Source organism: Sebastes fasciatus, chromosome 18, assembly GCF_043250625.1.
Source record: "Sebastes fasciatus isolate fSebFas1 chromosome 18, fSebFas1.pri, whole genome shotgun sequence".
Classification (NCBI taxonomy): domain Eukaryota; kingdom Metazoa; phylum Chordata; class Actinopteri; order Perciformes; family Sebastidae; genus Sebastes; species Sebastes fasciatus.
In genome coordinates, this window is record NC_133812.1 from 25,377,192 (window position 1) to 25,396,109 (window position 18,918).

At 38.5% G+C, this 18,918-nt stretch overlaps 2 protein-coding genes and 1 long non-coding RNA gene across 3 annotated transcripts in view; 1 reads left to right on the forward strand and 2 right to left on the reverse strand.

Annotated features, from left to right (window-relative positions):
- Positions 1–18,918, reverse strand: part of slc35b2 (solute carrier family 35 member B2) — a 43,141-nt gene that overhangs the window by 12,412 nt on the left and 11,811 nt on the right. The window lies entirely within an intron of this gene.
- On the forward strand, positions 1,754–2,491 carry LOC141755901 (uncharacterized). Its single transcript, XR_012591364.1, has 2 exons — positions 1,754–1,866; positions 2,353–2,491. It is a non-coding gene; the product is annotated as an uncharacterized LOC141755901 (long non-coding RNA).
- nfkbie (nuclear factor of kappa light polypeptide gene enhancer in B-cells inhibitor, epsilon) lies at positions 2,351–14,312 on the reverse strand. The gene is made up of 6 exons (XM_074615212.1): positions 13,379–14,312; positions 8,383–8,485; positions 6,619–6,829; positions 5,967–6,055; positions 3,882–4,130; positions 2,351–2,498 (listed from the first exon to the last, which is right to left on the reverse strand). The coding sequence occupies exons 1-6, from the start codon at positions 13,750–13,752 to the stop codon at positions 2,430–2,432; spliced, it is 1,095 nt and encodes a 364-aa protein (XP_074471313.1). The 5' UTR covers positions 13,753–14,312; the 3' UTR covers positions 2,351–2,429.

Sequence of the window (18,918 nt, forward strand, 5' to 3'; positions counted from 1 at the left end):
CCTTTGGGGGTCTCGACCCCCAGGTTGAGAACCACTGGGGTGGAGTACTTAATGATGAGTGAAACTGGCTTATCTAACTTTTTCACAACAACTCTCTGTTTTAAACACAGCCGCCATGGCAACACCAGCATGACCTACAGTACTCTGTATATATATATAACAGGAATAGCTTGAGGCCATAGGCTCAATGGGGAAGTAGGTATAGTTTCATAACTCTCTGTTCAAGCTGTTTACCACAGACGTCTGTCTGAGCTGTTTCCAGAATAACTTCTCTTTGTGCACATGAATCTGCCACCGTCGAACCCTCACAGCACCGTTTACCTGATAAATCATTGCCTTTAGATAAAGTTAAGTGTAATTACTGCTGAGAAGTATTCTGGCTGAAGTCCCTACAAGACATTGTTGCCAGCTTATTATTCACCTTTGTTTATAAAAGAGATAAAGCTGAGTGGAATTCCCAAGCCGCTCCACAGTCATTGTGTTATAAGAGCCATGAGGAAGAAAACACTTAAAGGAAAACAAAAGATACACCTGACAACAGCAGCTGACAGGAAACACACAAGAGAACTGTGTTTTCATGAAAGAGCTTTGTCAGGGAGTGTACTCATTACAGTTTACTGTATAAAAGTTATGATACAGTAGGATGTATTTCCAGTAAAGAAATCATCACAGTAGTGATTTACTGTATAAGTTAAAATAAAAATAGATTTTTACAAGTGAGTTAAATTAAATTACCTAACCTCTCCCTTCACTAAAATTACATATAAAATGCATATTGCTTCTTCTGTCTCTGTTTGCACGTCTTTTATGAAGCTCTTTAATAAACCTGGAGCTACCAGTTTAGAGCAGACGGTGGATAATGTTCATTTGGGTGTGTACAGATATGACACATATCACTGATGCTCTTAAAGGATAACTTTGGTATTTTCCAACCTGGTCCCTATTTTCCGATGTTTTTTAGTCTAATGTGGGAAACACACTACACAAGAATCAAGCCCATTTTGGGCCAGATTCCTCAACATCGTCAGCAAAGCCTCGGTTTTTGATGGTTATTAAGATTATCTTTCCAGATGTTCCTGTGGCATGAGGTGTTTATTTACATCCCTCCGATCGGCTCGGAGGTCCGTCCAAATATTAAACATGTTCAATATTTACGATCGGATATCCTGTTGTGTGCGGGGAACCCCGAGGACAACAACAGCCAATTGAGAAGCAAGATGACTGAAGAAGGAAGGACGACAACTGCCATCACGGCGGCCGTGGCTAATGCATGAGCAAAACGTGAAGCATAAAGTAGTAGTAAGATGGAGCTCAGAAATGGAGGACCAACTTGACTGTTTATTTAACGTGTCTCCATGTCTTCATACATATTTTTTCTTTTCCTTCGTGAATTTTCAGTACAAAAACTAACATTAACATTAACAAGTTACATTGACGCTGCTCACTTGCCCTCACAGCTCGTTTCACGGCTGCCTTCTACAGCGTTCTCCCTCAGTACTGGACCAATTTCATAAATTGTTTTCCCCATTTAACACAAAAATATGGGATATAATATGGGATTGACAATGACAGAAGTTACTCTTTAAACAAAGGTTAAAATGTCCCCAAAATTCCCCAGAAAAAGAGTACAATATGCAGTGAGTTTTTTTTCCGTTTTATTACAAAATAAACAAACTGCTTACATTAAACTAGACAGGGCTGTGTAATTACACACCAACATACAGGAACAGTTACTGCAGATTAAGGATAAAATGAGATAAATAGAGAAAACTGCTTCACAACATGAAGTAGCAAACCTAAAAAAAATAAAATCAAGAAGATGAAGCTGCATTCTGTGTTACTAGTTTTCTAACAAATAGCACTGATGTGATTAGTTGTCTTCGTAGGATTGCAGGTCTCTTTGGGACACACAGTTAGTTTTACATTTAGTAAATTAATTTTGTTCTGCCTCCTCTAAAAGTCTTTCTCTGGCTACAATGAAATAAAATGGCATAGCAATGATAAAAGTTTGAGAAAATAAGAAATAAGATTTGAATGTTCAATTTCTAGCCATTAAAGCTAGGTTAATGTGATAAAGAGGTAGAATTTTTTTTTTTTGGATGTTGAACATGTTGATAGACAGTTTGGCACTCACATTGAGGCATGAGTAAAGAAGCAGATTATTGGAACCAGTGACTCAGAAATATAGATTTGTTTTTTATCCGTTCAATTAAGCAGAATCACTCTCTTGTGTGTCAGTGAGAAGTATGATTTATATGGTGCACATATTTGTCTAGATAAAGGATAAATACAGATCAAATCAGGATGGACTACAAATAGAGGCATTATTTAATGAAAACAGCTCAAATGCAGCTTTTTTTTTCTTTTAATCAAAAGCCGCAGTGAAGCTTCAGACAATTTCAATATAGTTGTTAAGCCTACGATTCAGCTCAAAAATTCACACTGACCACCGACCTCCCGGAGATCTGGATGTCATCAAAAGGAAATAGAGCCAGAATCTGAAAGACAAAGATACAGAAAGTCACATTTTACTGAAGCCTTCTCTCATTATCCATCGCTGTCCTCACCAGATGATAAGAAAAACTAAATATCTCACACCCAGCGTGTTTGTTAAGTGTTGCAGCTGAAGTCAAGGAAGTAAAATAAATGCCGATCAACTCGTTTTGTCACATAGCGTTGGGATTTATAAGGATAACATCCTAATACTTTGTGACAAAACAAGTGACGAATATGTAGTTACATTTTCTGGAAAGGCTCGGTAGTTTCCTGGAACAGCTGGGCGCTGTAGCTTTTAGCAAATGCTACTCAAACAGGAATTAATAGTGCATTTGTTAGGGACTATTTTAACCTGCGTATTTATACACATTTGATGTGGGTATGTATTAGTGGGTATGTATGTAGGGTTGACTCAAAATAACCTTAATACTTTAAAAATAAAGTGCCCATTTTCATCGTGATGAAGGAACATGTCACCCAGTGCAACAGGGCAGTGTTCATTTCGTCAACTATGATTAAATATATTCGTCAATAACCTTTTTTTTCGTGACTAAGACGAGACGATATGAGACGTCATCAAACACTAACTGTGATTATATCAACATGCAATATTGTTGATGAAAAAAAAAGACTAAAATGTAGTTAAAAAATAAAAACCTAAAACAAAAGAGGAGACGAAATTTCATAGTTTTTTTTCTTTTCAATGCAGCAGTTCTGTTTCCTGTGCTGCTCGTACCATATCAGGACTACACCAGCAGCACAGTCAAGAGGACTCGGAGTAACTGCTGGTACATGTCAACACTTCCCATTCATTGTCTATAGGCAGAAGTGAAATGCATTCTGGTAGTGTGGCGTTGCGATTCGAGGGTCATGTCTAGAAGTGAGCCCGCAAAAAATGCAAAATCTGAATCTGCAAAAACTCTCACAGGATTTGCTGCCCAACAACCTGTCCTAACGTTAACTATTAAAGATCAAGGTTTAATCTAAAAAATCTCGCGGGAGTTTCTCCTTCTAGACACTACCCGATTCGAGAGACAGGGCGTCGCCTTGCCAGCTCCTTATTTGCATAAAGTTGAGGTCTAGGCTACTTTATGTAAATCAGGGACGTCCAGCACGGCTCGCCGCCGCCTCTGGAAACTCCCGAAAAAACGTTTTCTAAATCTATATTAACTGAAATGTTTAATATAATCTGAGGACTAAAATGTCCAGACTTAATATGATAAAAACTAACAAGGACATTTGACAAAGGACTAAGCTGACAAAATTAACACTACAACAGCGTGGCTCATTCATTCATTCTACAGCACAGAGGAATAAGCTATTAAATATGTTTGATGGTCCATCCCAGCAGTTTCCACCTGTAACCGTCAATCACAATAACTTACGTCATCATTGCCGTCGGCCAGATCCAGCGCCGTCTCGTCCTCCATGTTTCGCAGCATTGTGTCAGCACCGGACTGGCAGAGGAGGTTGGCGATGGCGGCGTCCTGTCTCCCCACTGCGAGGTGCAGGGGCGTGCAGCCGTTCAACATGGCAGCGTCCACGTTGGCTCCCCTGCTGAGCAGCAGCTTCACCGACGTGATGTCGTGCAGCTCGGCGGCGAGATGAAGAGCTGTTTTTCCGCTGGTTCCTTCCTGCGAGGGGCGGAGACGGAAAACAGCAATGAGAAATTCCAGAGCGACACAAATACCATAAAGTAGGTCAATTTAATTTAATAATTTTGTTAGTTGGATATTTTCCTGTTTGTAAGTATGCACATACATCTTTAAATTTGACATTCTGCAAGCTTGGAAGAAAAGGACCTAATTATAATAATCATAATAAACCGGATGCGGATCCGGAGGCTCGGTGATATGTTTGTCCGGTGATTTAAACTGAGAGGAATGTCTGGTAGTTTCTGGGACTGACTGCCATGTTCCCTTCCATCAATAGAAAGTTAAGAGTGGCTGGCCGGCCCAGCCTAATCATATCTCAAATCTAATTATGTCTCCATGAATCCTGCAGGAAGCCCTGAGCTCAGCTCATATCACTATCAGCGTTGCACAGGTGCAGCAGATTTATAGACAAGAACACAACATAAGGCCAGGAGCAGTAAACACAGTTTGAAAGGGATAAGTGTGATTATAAATACTGGCACATTTGCTGGATCATATGAGGGATATTACAGGGAAACCCAACCCAGAGACTAATTAAACTAACTGTAATGTTCTCTCATCCTCTTTTTCTTCAAAACATGTGTTGAGAGAGACAATGTAGATTGTGTAGTTTAAAGGATCATTTCTGTATTTTTCAACCCATTTTCTCATGTTTTTGTGTCAAAGTAACTAATGGAGACAACACTTTTTAAACTGGTCCAGTATTGAGGAAGAGCGCTGCTGCTGCCAGCCACTAAACAAGCTGCAACGTAATCATTTGGGGCAACCTAACACTGTCAATTTATGTCCACTAAAAGTGATTGTTTTTGCCACCGACAGGCTCAGATTGTTATCATAAGTGTCTGATAACATTATGGAAAGATTCCTACAAGGAAATAAAACCTTTTTCTTACCTTTCGCTTTCTATTTGTTATTGTGTCATGTGACTTATTGCCGGAAGAGGAGTGGAGTGAGGAGTGTGCCAAGTGTTGTTGCGACACTGTTGTGTCAGAGCTTGTTGTGTTGGAGTGCAGGAAGCGTAGCTTAGTATTATCTAAGAGATTTGCAATGTCATGGCTGAATTTCTAGATGATTTCGACAATCTAGATGTGACGTGAGATTTCAGAACGACAATTCTCCTAGCAAGACACAAAATAACAAACAGACTGGATCAAACGAAACGTAAAAAAAATGATTTCTCTGTAATGGTAAATGGATTTGCATTTATATAGCGCCTTTCTAGTCTTCCGACCACTCAAAGCTCTTTACACTACATGTCAACATTCACACACGCATTCATACACTGATGGCAGCAGCTGCCATGCTACAGTAGGTGCCATCAGGATCTAATCTAAACACTCATTCACACACCGATGGCACAGCCTTTGGGGTTAGGTATCTTGGCTCAAGGACACTTCGACATGTGGATCGAACTGCTAACCTTCCGACTGGTGGGCGACCGGCTCTACCTCTGAGCCACAGCCGCCCCAAATTTCCATAATGTTATCAGACACTTATAATAACAATCTGAGCCTGTCAGTGGCACAAACAAGCACTTTTAGTGGACGTAAAATGAAGGTGCCAGGTTGCCCAAAATGATTACATTACAGCCTGTTTAGCCAATTTCAGAAAGTGTTGTCCCCATTAGTCAATTAGGTTGAAAAATACCAGTTATCCTTTAAATGTTATGAGTGACAGGTTGAAGTCAGGGTCAGCTGGCGGCAGGTACAAGTTTACTGGCACAATTTGAAGCTTATTTGAAGTAGACCTTTGTTATTAAAAACCATAATAATCCATACTGATGCAGGAAAGTAAGGAGTCATTTCACAGACTAACCTGGACATTCAGGTCTGCTCCCTTTTTCACCAGGAGCTTCATAATCTGATGTTGCCTGTTCAGAGCAGCCAAGTGAAGACAGGCAAGACCTGCAACGTACACAGCTTGTTTCAAATGTGGAACATGGGGTTTCATTTTGAAGTCAACAGAGATTAGAAAAAAAATATTTAAAAAATAACTTTTTTCCAAATAATGAAATGAAACTGAGACCTGAAGACATGCTGCAGATCAACTACACCACCACATCTGTGCTAGCCTACTGTTGCTATTTCTAAACAAAGCTTTAGGACCAGAATTTACAGCCTCACACCCCCCATTTAATTTGTCCCAAACTGTTGAAGCTGTCAAAACTGAATTTGGAAGACTCATTTCAAATGTAATGTTTCCTTTAATGCTAGATTGGTTGAGCAACTGAGTTAATTATTTCCTTTAAAGAGCAAACAACATTATAGACAAGTCTGGGCTCAAACACACCAAAAGGCCATGTTACATTTGGACACACTAAAAAAAAAAGAGTTGCATAATCTGGGAAGTTCAAATTCAGCTGCCCAAGGAATAAATAATATCACACAGATGATGCAGACACATAAAATCCCCTTAAATAACAGCAATAAAGAGGCCCCGCAGGCAGCAGTTAAGCGTTTTTCCTCACCTCTCCAGTTCTGGATCTCGAGGACCGGCGCCAGCTTGCTGGGGGAAACGTCTCTGGTCATCTCAGTAGCGCACTCTGTCTGTCCGTGCTGGCAGGCCACATGGAGCGCCGTGTTGCCCTCCTGGTCCTGCAGCTCCAGGCTGGCCCCCTTCTCCACCAGGCCCTTCACCACACCGATCAGGTTCAGGTAGGTGGCCAGGTGCAACGGGCTCTGAGGATCAACGAAGACAAAGGAGGTGTAAGGCGATCATAACTACACGCCTCTGGTCACATTAAATACCATTTATTGATCATAACCAATGCATGCAAGAATGTTTTTAACAATTAATTAGTCTGGATTGATTGATTGATTAATTGACTGTTTCTTTAAGTAATTGATCAAGCAAAAATGTTTACTAGCTTCTTAAATGTTAAATTATAACATTGTAAATGTAATATCTTTGGATTTTGGACTTCTCAGTTGGACAAAACTACATTTTATCCACAAAGAGATAAATGGAAAAATGCAAATTCATTATTCTACAATAGCAACAACAGTTAGTCGAAGCCTTAATTAAGTAGGTTTCTTTGTAGCCATGGAGAGCAACCAGGAAGTTAGCATCGCCCTGGTTCCCTCGACAAAAAAATAAAAAAATAAAAAAGGGATTTTTCCTTTGGGTTTTAGATTAATGCAGATTATAAAATCTGTGCGAAACACACGTTTATGATACTTACACGTTTTGTTCCATAAAATAATCTTCACAAATGAACACCACTTAACCACCATTAAAATCTCTTAGGTTTGTATTAACCATAGACCTTATTTCAGGCATCTAACTAAAAACCCATTATCTTCCAGACGAGGGAACCGGAAGTGCTTAAATGCTTAAATGCTAAAATGCTAACTCATTTCCAGGTTTTAGGACTCATTCCTGCAGCACTCTATTGTCCTTCAACCCTGCCACTTCTACTTCAGTCACTACATTTCCCAGAATGCCTTTGAACAACCACCAGAGAACAGGTTGCATCCAGCTGTTGGTTATAGGTATGAGTATAAAGAGACCAACAGAGATCTGTTCCAGGTGATAAAGTAGCACCTTCTGCCCAAAACAAACAAAGAGGTTGTGGTCGGCTACTGTGGGCGTAGAACCTGAGATCTATGATGGAATTGCTTCTGTGCAACACACGATAAAACTACAAAAATGCATCATAACGGGCTGCTTTTTTTTAAGCAGTATGCAAATGTCTGAGGGGGGATTTTGTTTTAAAAACCTAAAGAAGAATTCTTCTTGGTAATGTCTCCATGTGTGAGGTCTTAGAATGACTACCGAGAGGAAATTAAGCAACCAAAATGGCTCAGGCTAACTGAGTCACTGCATGAAGTGCTGAGTCTTAGCTTCAGATGTTTCCTTTTGACAGTTCTGTTAGTTTCTGAGTTCTACACTAGCAGTAAGACTCTGACATCTCGAACGACTGGAACAACTCCTCTCCACCCACATCCACACACAAGGATACACTCCACAGCTCCCTGTGGTTCCATTTCTACAGGAGGTAGAGGAGGGGAGTTTCCATTCAAAGTCCCTTATGAGCTAACGCTGGAACCACCCACAGTGACGTCCCTGAGAGAGGACAGACTGCAAATAAAGAGGAACAACGGCTCTCTGGAAGTACTGAGATATAAATAATGACACAGTTTCCACAATCAAGACTATGAGGAAGTCACTTTGGATCAAAAAATTCCAGTAGAAGCTGCTTGTTTACTGGAAAGAGTCGTGTTGCGCTTACCTGGTATAAATTGTTCTGGATGTCCAGGACTTCTTTTGGGAATAGCTGTATCAACTGTTGAGCAATGACTTCGTCTTCATGGATGATTGCTAAGTGCAGGATTCTGCAGAAGTGGCAAAGAAAAACAAACATCTTTAGCCATCACGCTTGCAACATCTTGCATGCCTCCATTATCTTACATTGAGCAATCATCAGCCTGAAAAGCAGTAGTAGAGAAGTTCAGTAGTATTGTATTTCAACAAGAGACAGTTAATCTTGCCTCATAATGTTCCTCGGTATTCATCTCAAGAGACTACCTCGAAAGACCCAGTGGGCTGAAGATTTCGTGGTTGGGGTATTGAGCAATCTAAGAAATGTTTAAAGCACATAGCATAGCGAGCTGTTAAAGTAAAGCAGCGTGTTAAAAGCAGCTATTAGTAGGTGCATCCTTGTAGGCTTTAGTAGACAAAACAAAACAAAACAAAAACACAGTAACCTCAAACGCTGAGTGGGAAGTTGTAGCAAACAAATGTGTGCAAAAAGCAGGAAATGGCAGCGAGCATTAGTGCTTAATTTAGACTCAACCAGAGCAACACAAAGAGCCTCGTCTGTTTTAACGGATTCAAATCAAAGTTTAGCTTCAAGCTGCTTTAAAAAGGCGAAAGCCGGAACTGATTTCTAGTCAAAAAGCAGGAAGTTATTTTATTAAAGCATATAGTGTGCTGTAAAATGTATGTTTCTGCAGCTGCTGTGCTCTCTTACAGAGTTTAAATGTCAACCACTCAGAGACAGACAGACAGACCGACAGACAGTGTGGGATCAAACGTCGCCACAACGTCTCACTGCACAGACAGTTAAATATCACACACATTAGTTTTGACTGGGTTTAACTTTAATTACTTTAGTGGCTCATTGTGATAATGTTATTTTTGTTAAGTCTGCATCCCAGAAAAGCCATTAAATACAACTATATAATTCACTTAATCATCAAAAGTATAATAAATGAATAATAGTGTATTAGTAACGATTATTTTCTTTGTTGATTAATCTGTCGATTATTTTCTCGATAAAATGTCAGAAAATTGTGAAAAATGTCAGAAAATTGTGAAAAATGTCAATAAGTGTTTCCCAAAGCCCAAGATGACATCATCAAATGTCTTGTTTTGTTCATAACTATAAAGATATTCCTTTTAATGTCATAGAGGAGTAAAGAAAGCAGAAAATATTCACATTTAAGAAGCTGGAATCAGAGAATTTTGCCTTTTTTCCCTTTAAAAATGACTCTAACCGATTATCAAAATAGTTGATGATTCATTTATTAGTTAATAACTAATTGATTAATCGTTGCAGCTCTATTTGTCTGACTGATTTAACAAATACCTGTCCGCAAATACAGTGCAATGGATGATATATTAATTGTGCCTTTAGCTGGTCAATCAATAAAATCTACTTGGATTATCTTCAGCATCAATTCTTTATTGTTGTTTTATAATATAAAAACTAACCAGGGCACTCAACAATAATGATTAACAAAATGGAAATCCTCAAAGACTTTCACTTTCTGAAAAAAAAAAAAAAAAGCGTGTTAAAAAAGATTTAATTGGGACTAAATAAAACATTATATTATGGGTTGGAATCAAAGGATAAGTCACGATTTGACACAATCATGATATGTTGCCAAAGCTTAAATTCCGGAAAGAGATGATTCTTTGGTTTTCTTGCAATATTGTGAATAAACCACAACACCACCGACATCACCAATTCTGTGTAACTGGTGAGGAAACATCGCTCCGACGTAACAACTTTCTAAAAAGAGGGAACTGGTCATTTACAGTACCTATGTAGTGTTACTGAATATTACTAGAGCTGACCAATTAGTGTGTCGACAGAAAAATTATGTTGACACTGTTTTGACTATTGGTTAATCGTTTCTCCATTTTTCAATTAGATGGTACTAGCTTCTCAAATGTGTTTCCTCGTCTTAAATTAAAGTAAACTGAACATCTTTGACAAAACAAGCCATTTAAATTTGACTTTGGCCTCTGGAAAAATGTGAAGAGCATTTTTCAGTATTAACGCAGCAAAAGTGCCCTCTTGGGTGAACCTGTGGTAGATAAAACATGATGCAGTGCCCTCTAGGGTGCCCTTAAAGGCAGAAAACATGATAAAGTGACCTCTAGGGTGCCCTTAAATGGAGAAAACATGATAAAGTGACCTCTAGGGTGCCCTTAAATGGAGAAAACATGATAAAGTGACCTCTAGGGTGCCCTTAAATGGAGAAAACATGATAATGTGCCCTCAGGGTGCCTTTCCTTAGAGAGAACATGATAAAGTGCCCTCTAGGGTGCCCTTAAATGGAGAAAACACGATAAAGTGACATCTAGGGTGCCCTTAAATGGAGAAAACATGATAAAGTGCCCTCTTGTCTGCCCTCCCAGAAGAGAAAATGCAAAGAATTGCCCTCTAGGGTGCCCTTAAATGGAGAAAACATGATAAAGTGCCCTCTTGTCTGCCCTCCCAGAAGAGAAAATGCAAAGAATTGCCCTCTAGGGTGCCCTTAAATGGAGAAAACATGATAAAGTGCCCTCTTGTCTGCCCTCCCAGAAGAGAAAATGCAAAGAATTGCCCTCTAGGGTGCCCTTAAATGGAGAAAACATGATAAAAGTGCCCTCTAGGATGCCCTTCCAGTAGAGAAAACATGATAAAGTGCCATCTAGGATACCCTTAAATGGAGAAAACATGATAAAGTGCCCCTTAGCGTACCCTTCCAGTGGAGAAAACATGATATAGTGCCCTCTAGGGTGCCCTTTAATGGAGAAAACATGATAAAGTGCCCTCTTGGGTGCCATAAAGGCTGCCCTACATGCTACAAAACCCTCCCCATGCAACTGGTGCCCTTTTTAGTTTGACACTGTTTTAAACTATACATATTTTAAACCATAAACTGGAAAATGCTTAACTGAAGGAAACAGTTTTTAATTAAAATGTCCATGTTAAATGGAAATGAATCTATCAATAAATTATCCCATCATGGGTTTAAGTGTACTGATAATGTGTCTCACGGGAAAGCACCAAGACATGTAGCTGAATAAGTTAAATGCCTGCAGACTAATAGATCTGCCCTACCAACTGTTCAACCCTGTGAGCAAACCTCTTACTGTGAAAGGGACTTCCTGGTTTGAGTAAGACTTGAATGAATAAGAACTAAAAAAAAAAATCCCACGGGGGGAAAAAAGTCATGTTTGCATGATTCTCTCTCAGTCCAAGCAGCACAGTGTGGTGGTGTGTTTCAGGTGTTTTTTTCCCCCTCCCAGGTATCTATAGTTAGGGTATGAGAATGAAACCATGTGGCTCAAAAAACCAGCGAGCGGAAATGAAAAGAGGTCAGAGACACAACAACACTTGTACAATGCTGGGACTATATCAATCACTGGATTACACTAGCAGAGGCTGCAGGAGTCATTAGCACGCCTGCTTTCATGTCAAAACAGACCTGATGACTTAGCAACACAAGATGAATGGGTCACACGAGAAACATGGGCTGATAAGGATGTATGTGGAGGTTGGGCTGTTTGGATCGTGTGCAAAACTAAAAAAAAGCAGCGGTTTCATTGACGCAAAGAGAGAAATGAACAGCCACTGTGATAGGTAACTGACATTTCTAAGACGTCTGGTGTGGTAGAAATCAAAAGAGAAAGAACGACAGTGAATTGTGGGATCCACCAATAATAACATGCACATACTGTCCTATCCTGATCAACAAGTTTCTGGGATCAAAAGGCGTCCACACTGCTGCTGCTGCTGCCTCACAGCATGTGCTTTGTCTGCGCTGCATGGGGAAGTCCAGGCCTATCTGTTTCACTTCTGTTTTCTCACTGAGAGATGCCTCACAGGAGTCCGTCCACATTCATGACATGGACAAAGTTCATTACAAAATAAAACAGTCTGCAGTATCACCAACACCGCTATGAAATCCCCTTCAAAACCAGTATCACATGAAGAACTGAACTCTCCATTAACATCCATTTATGGGTGTTTTAATCATCTCTAGTGGCATAAATAAGAATATATTAGCTGCTTGCACCACAAGTAGAGCTGAAACAACAGAAAATTAATCATTTAGGCTCATTTTTTCAAGCAATAATATGCCAAATATTCTCCTACAGCTTCTCAAATGTGAGAATGTGTTTTTTCTCTGTTTTACAACATTGTAAACCTAATATTTGTAGGTTTTGGACCGTTGGTCAGACACAACAAGACATTTTAAAGTGTCCCCTTGGACTTTGGGAACTTGTGAGGGGCATTTTTCAGACTATTTTCTTACGTTTTATAAATAAAGAGAGATAATAATAAAAACTCTGGGGTAAATTGTCTCACTTTTAGGAAACAGTATTGGTGAAAAAGATGGTTAAAACTGAATACATTTTAGAGAGCGAATATTAAAAATTCTGGGGTATATTGCCTCTTTTTAGCAAAATATTATTGGTAAAAAAGTTTGTTAAAATTGAATACATTTCAGACAGTTAATACAAATTCTGGGGTAAATTGTCTCCCTTTTAGCAAATATTATTGGTGAAAAAGCTGGTTAAATCTGAATAAATTTCAGTGAGCTAATATTAAAAAGTATGGGGTAAATTGAAGAGTAATTTGCCTCTTTTTTTAGCAAATATTGATGAAAAGATGGTTAAAATTGAATACATTTCAGATAACTAATATTAAAAATTCTGGGGTAAATTGAAGAATAAGTTGCCTCTCTTTAAGCAAATATTATTGGTGAAAAAGTTTGTTAAATCTGAATAAATTTCAGAGAGGTAATATTAAAAAATATGGGGTAAATTGAAGAATAAATTGCCTGGTGGAAAAAGCTGGTTAAAACTGAGAGAAACATGCAAGACACCATGTTTAAACTTCCCCCAGCAGCAGTATAAGCAACAGCAGGCCTTTCAACAAAGACCAATGCAAGCTCAGAAACAAATGCTTTTACATTAATAAAATGCGAAAATTATCAAAAACCTACGTGTCTCCATCTTCAGTGATAGTTGTGAGCAAGATCTCCTCCTGTTCAGAGAGTTCAGAGCTCTGGTTCTGCTCCTCCTGCAGCGAGCAGCCGCCGACTATCTCCGACAGACTCTCCACCTCCACCGTGATGGACGAGGAGCCGTAGGCTGAGTCCAGGCGCTCCTCTCCGGCGGAGGAGAACTTGTTGTTGTCCCCCCTCGGCGGCCCGCTGAAGTCGGTGCTCGGAGGCTCCCGGTGGGGCTGCTGCTGCTGCTGCTGCTGCTCCTCCGACAACGACGACGACTTCAGTATGGAGCGATACGAGTCAATACCCGAGTCTGTGCGGTTGTCCTCCAGCAGCAGCTCGTCTTTCCTACAGTCGTCGCTCGCCATGGTGGAGGAGGTGTTGCTGGGTTTCCCCCAACCGTCCCAACCGTCCCAACAGTCCCAGCCGTCAATCCCCGGAGGATTTAACGGCTTCTAGCGGGTGTTATCGCCGCCGCTGCTCGGTTCTCGGTGGTTGTGTGACTCTAAGGAAACCACCGCTCCTTTGTGAAACCAGACGCTTCGTTTCATGCCACTTAACTGCTTAATACATCACCTTTTTTAATCGATTATAGACTGATTTAAAAAAAAAAAAAAAGTTTTCAAACGGTCATTATCAAACTTTGGTGTTTTAAAAAAAAAAAAAACGTTAAAAAACTAACCGTCGACTAGATATCCGGTAACAGCAGCATTGAGCTCGAGCTCCGGGCGGAGAGCAGATGAGCAATGAAAGAAGAGAAGTTGACATGTGAAACACGAAGCTGTTTTTGTCACGCGGGGGAATCCCCAGTGCTCGCGCCACACACACACACACACACACACACACACACACACACACACACACACACACACACACACACACACACACACACACACACACACACACACACACACACAAACTTCAACTGGAAGAGCGCGAGCGTCACGGTCCAACAGTCAGTTAAAAGCGGAAGTGATGAAGGTTTTTCAAAATAAAATAAAATAATTTTATTTTATTTATTTAAAAAAATAATCACAACTTCAGTGGGAAGATTACTAGCACTGTTAATATTAAATTAAATCTGGGGTAAATTGACGAGTAAACTGCCCCTTTTTTTAGCAGATGTTATTAGTGAAAAAACTGGTTAAAATTGAATACATTTCAGACAGTTAATAATAAAAAATTCTGGGGTAAATTGCCTCTTTTTTAGCAAAATATTATTGGTGAAAAAGATGGTTAAAGTTGAATATATTTCATACAGTTAATAATAAAAAAATTCTGGGGTAAATTGTCTCTCTTTTAGCAAAATAGTATTGATGAAAAAGATGGTTAAAATTGAATACATTTAATACAGTTAATAATAAAAAAATCTGGGGTAAATTGCCTCTCTTTTAGCGAAATACTATTGGTGAAAAAGATGGTTAAAGTTGAATACGTTTCATACAGTTAATATTAAAAAATTCTGGGGTAAATTACCTCTTTTTAGTGAAATACTATTGGTGAAAAAGATGGTTAAAATTGAATACATTTCATACACTTAATATTAAAAAATTCTGGGGTAAATTGCCCCTTTTTGGCCAAATATTATTGGTGAAAAAGATGGTTAAATTTGAATCTGTTGTGATTATTTAAAAAAAAATCACAACAAATTACTAGCGCTGTGTTTGAAGAACCATACAATTATTATTAATCGACTCACCTAAAATAACACAACACAATAGCTTCTCCCTTAAGTAAACTGTATTCCTCAACAACGCAATAGATTTTTTTATTTTTTTAAAGTCATAACCGGAAGTCTTTACTGTAGCAGCAACTTCAACTGGAAGAGACACTCAGTTAAAAGCGGAAGTGATGCGGTTTTCAAAATACTTTCTTTTTTTTTTTAAAGAAATAATCACAACTTCAGTGGGTAAATTACTAGCACTGTGTTTGAAGAACCATACAATCATTATTATTAATCGACTCACCAAAAAAACACAACAAATGGCTTCCCCCTTAAGAAAACTGTATTCCTCAACAACACAAGATTTATTTTTTATTTTTTAACCGGAAGTCTTTACTGTTGCAGTATGAAACCACACTTTATTATTCAAGGGATTTCAGACCTTTTTCTGAGAAGCTGCAAAACCTGAACAAGCTGGTTTACATAATATTCAATTAAATTTGACAGTTACACTACATGATAATTAGTGCTGCTATGAGCTTGTGTGCAGGACCAAAGGCAGTGTCAATCTGCACTTTGACATACAGTATTACGTAACTTCACAATATGCATAGTTGGTATTATAATAACACACTTTCTGGATATTTTATACAAAAGTCTCTATACAAAACTACTTAAAAAGACATATTTTGTTTCTAATTAGTAGGAAAATCTAGCAAAATATTCTGCTTCAATCCATATTTGTTGGCGTTTAGCCTTTCAAAGCTGCTTTTGTCACACCGGGGAATCCCCAGGGCGCACGAGCAAACACACACACACACACACACACACACACGCACACAAACTTCAACTGGAAGAGCGCGAGCGTCAAGGTCCAACAGTCAGTAAAATCGGAAGCGATGCGTTTTTTTCAAAATATTTTTTTTTAATTTTATTTATTAAAAAAAATAATCACAACTTCAGTGGGTAAATTACTAGCACTGTGTTTGAAGAACCATATAATTATTATTATTAATCGACTCACCTAAAATAACACAATAAATAGCTTCTCCCTTAAGTAAACTGTATTCCTCAACAACACAATAGATTTATTTATTTTTTAACCGGAAGTCTTTACTGTAGCAGCAGTGGGTGCAGTATGAAATCACACTTTATTATTCAAGGGATTTCAGGCCTTTTTCTGAGAAGCTGCAAACCTGAACCTGAATCTTATTCAATTTAATTTGACAGTGACACTGCATGATAATTAGTGCTGCTATGAGCTTGTGTGTAGGAGCAATCTGCACTTTGACACACAGTATTGCATAACTTCACAATATGCATAGTTGTTTTGCATACATGTGCAGGAGCGCCAGTATCTTTTCATTGATGCATTCAAACTTAGGGGGGGTGGGGGGGGGGGGTATCATAATAACACACTTTCTGGATATTTTATACAAGTCTCTATATAAAACTACTTACTATTTTTGCTACTTAGTAGGAAAATCTAACAAAATGTTCTGCTTCATCCATATTTGTTGGCGTTTAGCCTTTCCAAGCTGTTTATGTCACGCGGGGGAATCCCCAGTGCGCGTGAGTAAACACACACATACATATAATACACATGCACGCACTGCAAACTTCAACTGGAAGATTATTCAATTTAATTTGACAGTTACACTACATGATAATTAGTGCTGCTATGAGCTTGTGTGTAGGAACAAAGGCAGTGCCAATCTGCACTTTGACATACAGTATTACACAACTTCACAATATGCATAGTTGTTTGCATACATGTGCAGGAGCGCAGGTATCTTTCCATTGATGCATTCAAACTTAGGGGGGTATTATACAAAAGTCTCTATATAAAACTACTTAAAAAGATATATTTTGTTGCTACTTAGTAGGAAAATCTAGCAAAATATTCTGCTTCAATCCATATTTGTTGGCGTTTAGCCTTTCAAAAACAACATTTTCATTTGCTCTCCCGCTTGACGCACACAAAGTGCCTGCAACTGTATTAACAGGGCGGTCTAACAACACCATAAATTACGTTTATTTAACCACAATAACAAACAAATCTATTTTGACTCTACATTACACTATTATTGCAAAATAATTAAAGCTGCAGTGGGTAGAAATGGAGCAAATATGTTTAAAAAAAGTTATTTTTATAAAACGTTCTCTATATCCTGACAGTAGTGTATGAGACGAGCACAAAAAAAATCATGTGCCTCTGTGTCTGTGTATGCACTTTGACATACAGTATTGCATAACTTCACAATATGCACAGTTGTTTTGCATACTTGTGCAGGAGCGCCAGTATCTTTCCATAGATACATTCAAACAATAACTTAATTCATCTCAGTCAAGAAGGGAAGAAATGCTCCTATTTGTCAGTATTGTTTCTGTCTTCGGCATAGGCCTGTATGCAGGAAATGATAATGCATGTAAGCAGAGTTTAAAGTTACAATTTTTGACCTCCCAAAAGTTCAGGAATAACCCAGCTATCATTTCTCGTTTCCTCTTCCGTCTCGAAAATGCTTGTTGTGGTTTGGCCGTTAGAGGGCTCACTTACATAGCTACTGCCGAGGGCCAGATTCATCATAAATATAGTCTATGATACAATACTGACTGTCAGAGAGAAACCTTTACTGCTGCCAAGAGCCGCCATCTGTTTTCATGTCATCTACTGTTGTGTTTACTTATTCCATTTCATGCCAGCAGTCCAGTCCAATGTCCACACTGTGGGCTACGATAAACAAGGACTCATATGCCAGGATTGTAAGGTAAAGATTCCTGTGTAAATAGTGCTGTTTGCAAAGGAGAAACAGAAAGGGCAGGAATGTAGAATAATCTTTTATACATTCATCATCTTCTATTTCACATAAAAAACACAAAGTCTGTAATCTTAAAGATATATTAAATCTGCATCATAAAGAGGATAACAGCATTAAAGGACCAGTATGTAACATTTAGGGGAATCTATTGGCAGAAATGGAATATAATATTAATAAATATGTTTTCTTTAAAGGTCACATATTGTAAAAAGTAAGATTTTCATGTTGTTTATATTATGAAGCAGGTGTAAATGCTTTATTAATACTGTTAAACTATCAAAACGTTCAATATACGGAGGAATACACACAGCCCGTATTCAGAAATTGTGCGTTGGAAACAAGCCGTTAGGATTTCTGTTCATTTGTGATGTCACAAATATACAATATTTAAACCATTACACGGTTTTAAACATAAACATTCTAAATGTGTCCCAGTTTATTTCCTGGTTGCAGTGTATGTGAATAACATCAGCTGACAGGAAGTAAACATGGACCCAAGCTGTTGCCTAGCAACGTAGTTCTGTTGCAATTCCGTTGAAATGCACTAAAACGGAGCGTTTCAGACAGAGGGTATATTCAGATAGACAGTATGAGGAAAATAAAGTGTTCTTTGAACATTACAGCATGTAAACATGTTCTAGTAGAAACACAAAATACAAGTGTGAACCTGAAAAAGAGCATGATATGGGACCTTTAAGCTCTGTCAGTACTGAATATAGCAAAATGAATCAGTGTTTATGTGAATAAACAGCAGAACTACAAATACAGATTATGAATGACAAAGATGAACAATTCAATCACCTACAGATAACAAAAGATATCACAACAAGAAAAAAAAACATAAACCCCATCATGAACCACCCATACTTTTTGTTGCAGGCCTATTGTACTATATACAGAACATTATATTGTTTCCCTTGTGTCTGTGGTGCTCAATAGTGAGTTTACTGTAGGGGTTGAATATTATGTTTTGATATAAAATGCAAAGCATAAGTCTATATTTCTGCAATAACCAACTCTTTTTTTTTGTTTTTTTAATTATTTCTAACAGT